Raw genomic sequence first — 3,765 nt, forward strand, 5'->3', positions numbered from 1 at the left:
GGCGGTAAATGTTTTGATGATCTAAGTATGTAATGTTCCTTTGCTGTTGTTTGTTGCAAGTGCAGCATGTATGTCCGTTGTGAAAGCGGCCTCAATATTGGTCATTGCCTGCCCGCCTGTCTGTGCTACACCTCGAAGTCTCAGGTACGCCAGCAAGCTCCTCGTGACGTATCTAAGAGGCGTGGTAATCACAAAAATAGAGGTGAATCAGCCAGAGGTCCTCATGGGTCCTGCACTCCAAGTGCTCCAAGGTCCTCAAGACCTCAACCAGTGTATCGCGCGCCTTGACCTGGACGAGCGTTGTGCATTTACTCGCTCTCGACCTGGTCAATCGAAGTAAGGGGATGATTTCCGAAGTGCTGCTAGTGTGAGGTGATGCGATGATGATGTGCACTTGCACTTCGGTGTTCTGCGATTTTTCTTCTTTTCCTGTGTCGAGCCTGTGTGCTGTGAGAGAGAGTTGTTTTGTTTAAATTCTTCTTTTCAAGCCCACCACTCCGGCACCATGCTGGCGCTCTGCTCCGCAATCCATGTCGGCTTCACGCTGCCGCCGCCCGAGCCAGGCCGCCGCGCAGCCCTGGTCGGCGCTGCGAGCGCGCTGTCGCTCGGCGTGCCGCTGGTGGCGACGGCGGACGAGAAGCCCGTCATCTCCCCCGTCCCGCTGGGCCAGCAGGCAACAGCCCTAGCAGCAGTCTAGCGAGCAGCCTATAGCGATACATCGCCACTTACGGCCTTTACTTCATCGCTTCAGGTTCCGGTCGGCGATGCGCCGGGCAAGGCCACGCCGACGGTCAAGCTGCCGCAGTACAAGAACGACCCCAACAAAGGGACGTGCAACTGGCGGTCGGCCGACAAGACTGGTGCCAAGTCGTCGTGCGTCAAGACGCAGGTGCTCGAGCCGTACAACGTCCGGCTGGCGCAGGCCTTCAACGGCGACTTCACCGACCCGGCGCACCCGCAAGGCTACCGCCGCGTCCTCGTGACCGGCTTCGGCGACGTCGAGATCAAGGGCTCGGACGAGCAGCGGTTCTGCGGAGGCCCAAACGACACCTCCAACACCTGCGCGAACTTCAAGGAGTTCACCCTCACCGGCACGATGGCCAAGGACGGCAAGAGCCTCACCATCGACTTTTCGCCAAAGGGCGGCCCCACCGACCTGCTGGCGAAGAAGGTCTTCAAGAATGGCGTCACTGGGCATGAGCACCTAGACGCAGCAGAGTGCAAACCTAGAACTAGCTCTGCCAAGCAACCTCTAGCACCTAGAGAGACGCCGCAGGGTGGGCTGCACTCGGCTGATCCGCATCGTCATTCTCTGTACGCCATGAGAATGCGCGATGAGAGGACGCTAAGAGTCACTGCGCGTCACACCGTACCACCCCACAGTTTCCCGCTGTCCTCGCCAGGCTTGAGTTCCCCGATGGCAACGTCTGGAGCAAGGTTTACTATGGGCCGATGACGCAGAGGCTGCTCGACGCACACGGCCCAATCTAAATCGGGAGCGGCATGCATCATGTTGCGCGCGGAGGGCGCGGCGCGTACGCCCGGTGGTTTGCCACCGGGTGCGCGCGGCGGGGTCGCGCCACGTAACGTACGTTCATTCATTCGTGCTGAACAGCGCCTCCGGTTTGATCTCTATGCCGGGGAGACCTCGGTGTGTGTATTCACCCCGTCGCTTTTGAGAGTTTGTCAGTTTGTGACATAGCAAATACAGGGGGGCCCGCGAGGGAGACGCGGAGATGCCACTTGCCAGCAGCCAGGGCCGAGGCTATGGGGCGGCGAGAAGTGGAGCTGTAAAGTAAAAAAATAGTGCAAGACTCTCGGATGTGACGCATAGTGTGACCCCCCGATGCTCATCTTCTCAAAGAACATGTGGGACATCTCTCTCTATCATATACGCTCCTTTGGGGAATTTTGCCTCTGTGTAGTGTGTTGGATGGCTGGCAACAAGATGGCTGACTGGCGTGGGTGGTTTGCAAACAAAACACTTGGCTGAATGAATGTGATGCAGCGCTGGCAGCCCGGAACATGCCGCTAATTACACGCCGCGAGTCGCGCTGACACACGCTGCAATTGAGGACCTCTTTGATGAGGACCTCTTGTGCCTCGATGCATCTTGTGCCTCTGAGGACCTCTTGAAGGATGAGGACCTCTTCGTCTGCGGCTCTCGATGAGGCACGTCGTTCAAACTCAGAGAGAGCAACCGCTACCCCATCGAGGCGAGACAGAGACATTACAGAGACAGAGATAGAGCGCGAGAAGGTCCTCACTGGTAGGTAAGCTAAGAGGTCCTCACGGACACGGAGGTCCTCACGGAGGCGGCCAGGACCTCCTCGCGAGCACATAGAGCTCGATTCGACCCCCGTCCGCCACCCCCCCAGTCCCCCATTCGCCATTCTGACCCAATAACTGCCTGATAATTGACTGTCTCCGACCTGACTCCGTTTTGTGCCTGTGCCTGGCAGAATCCAGGAATCCAGAATGCAGAAAGCAAGAAGACGCAGGTGGGAAATCTTATAGCAGAAAGAATGAAGGGTCCGAGAGAAAGAGAGATAGGTTTGTGCTGAGTGAGTGAGTACACCGCACGCCGATTACGACATCACGGCCCACCGCAGCGACACTGCAAACCTCACAGGATGCGCTTCCTCGTTCTTGCGCTCCTCGCGGCGGGCACCTCCGCATTGCTAGCACCGCTCCGGCCTCGTCCGGCCTACCGCGTCGCGCGCATCTCTCTTTCCGAGCCAGTGGCGGAAGACGCGATTGTGGCCGAGGCGAAAAACGCCGCCGCTGAGACGGACGCTACGGCCGTCGAGGCGGCACTGCCGGCAGCAGCGAGCGTCGCGGAGGAGGAGGAGACGCCCGACCGTCGCCTCATCCTTGGCGGCGGCGCAGGTCTACTCGCGCTACTCGCCTCCAAAACCATCTTTGCTCCTCCTCCTCCGCCGCCGCCACCGCCTCCGGCAGCCAAGGGGAAGAAGGGCGAGAAGGCGAGCAAGCCGGCGAGCAAGTCGACCGCGGCTGCGGTCAAGGCGGCGCCAAGGAAGTCCGCAAAGGCGCCGCCTCCCGCCAAGGCCGGCAAGGTCAAGCCGGCGGCAAAGGCTCCGGCGCCGGCGCCAGCAGCGGCGGGCAGCTTCTCGAACGCCGCCATCGCTGCAAACGCAGTTACGCTCGCCGTCGCGGCGGTCGCGGCGAGTTCGCCGTCCGCGCCCGACCCGCGCTTCTCCTCCGTCCGCCGCCGCCCCAGCCCCGTCGCCGCTGCGCCGCGCCGCGCCGCCGCGCCAAGCTACAAGCCGAGCGCAACGACCGGCAGCGGCGCGTCACAGGAGGCACCCGCAAGCCTGAGATACACTCGACCTCTCGGCTCTTCTGCCATCTCTTCGCCCCCGCCTCCTCGCCCCCCTCCTCCCGCCCTCCTCCCTCTCTCCTCTCCTCTCTCCTCTCCCCTCTCCTCTCTCCTCTCTGCAGTGGCCTCGCTGCTCTTCCACGCCTCGCTCGCGGCGGAGGCCATCCGCTTGTGGGCGCAAGAGCGCGGCTTCGAGCTGCCGGCGCAGCCTGAGGACGAGGGCTGCGCCGTGCGGTGGCTGTGCTTCGCTGCGTTGCTGTGCGAGTCCAACCCGCCGGCGAGGGCGGCGGCAGGCCAAACGCACAGCGTCTTCATCGACGGCGAGGGGCGGCTCTCGTCGTGCGGCTCGGAGGAGCACGTCGTAGGCCTCCTTGGCCACGGAGAGGGCGTGGCGCGGCTCAACACGCCGACCCGCCTCCCGTCGC

General features: G+C 62.1%; 2 protein-coding genes across 2 annotated transcripts in view; both read left to right on the forward strand.

Moving 5' to 3' along the window:
- Positions 1–505: 505 nt before the first annotated feature.
- EMIHUDRAFT_234445 (hypothetical protein) lies at positions 506–1,491 on the forward strand (the record flags this gene model as incomplete). The annotated part of the gene is made up of 3 exons (XM_005781285.1): positions 506–619; positions 752–1,218; positions 1,404–1,491. The coding sequence occupies 3 exons, from the start codon at positions 506–508 to the stop codon at positions 1,489–1,491; spliced, it is 669 nt and encodes a 222-aa protein (XP_005781342.1).
- A 1,142-nt stretch (positions 1,492–2,633) lies between these two features.
- EMIHUDRAFT_113996 (hypothetical protein) overlaps positions 2,634–3,765 on the forward strand; it is a gene marked incomplete at both ends in the record, with an annotated part of 1,942 nt that continues 810 nt past the window's right edge. The window contains one exon of the mRNA XM_005781286.1: positions 2,634–3,179. Coding sequence (XP_005781343.1) covers positions 2,634–3,179 — 546 coding nt within the window. The remainder of the gene's footprint in view (positions 3,180–3,765) is intronic.

The sequence above is a fragment of the Emiliania huxleyi genome, assembly GCF_000372725.1.
Source record: "Emiliania huxleyi CCMP1516 chromosome Unknown EMIHUscaffold_204, whole genome shotgun sequence".
NCBI lineage: Eukaryota > Haptophyta > Isochrysidales > Noelaerhabdaceae > Emiliania > Emiliania huxleyi.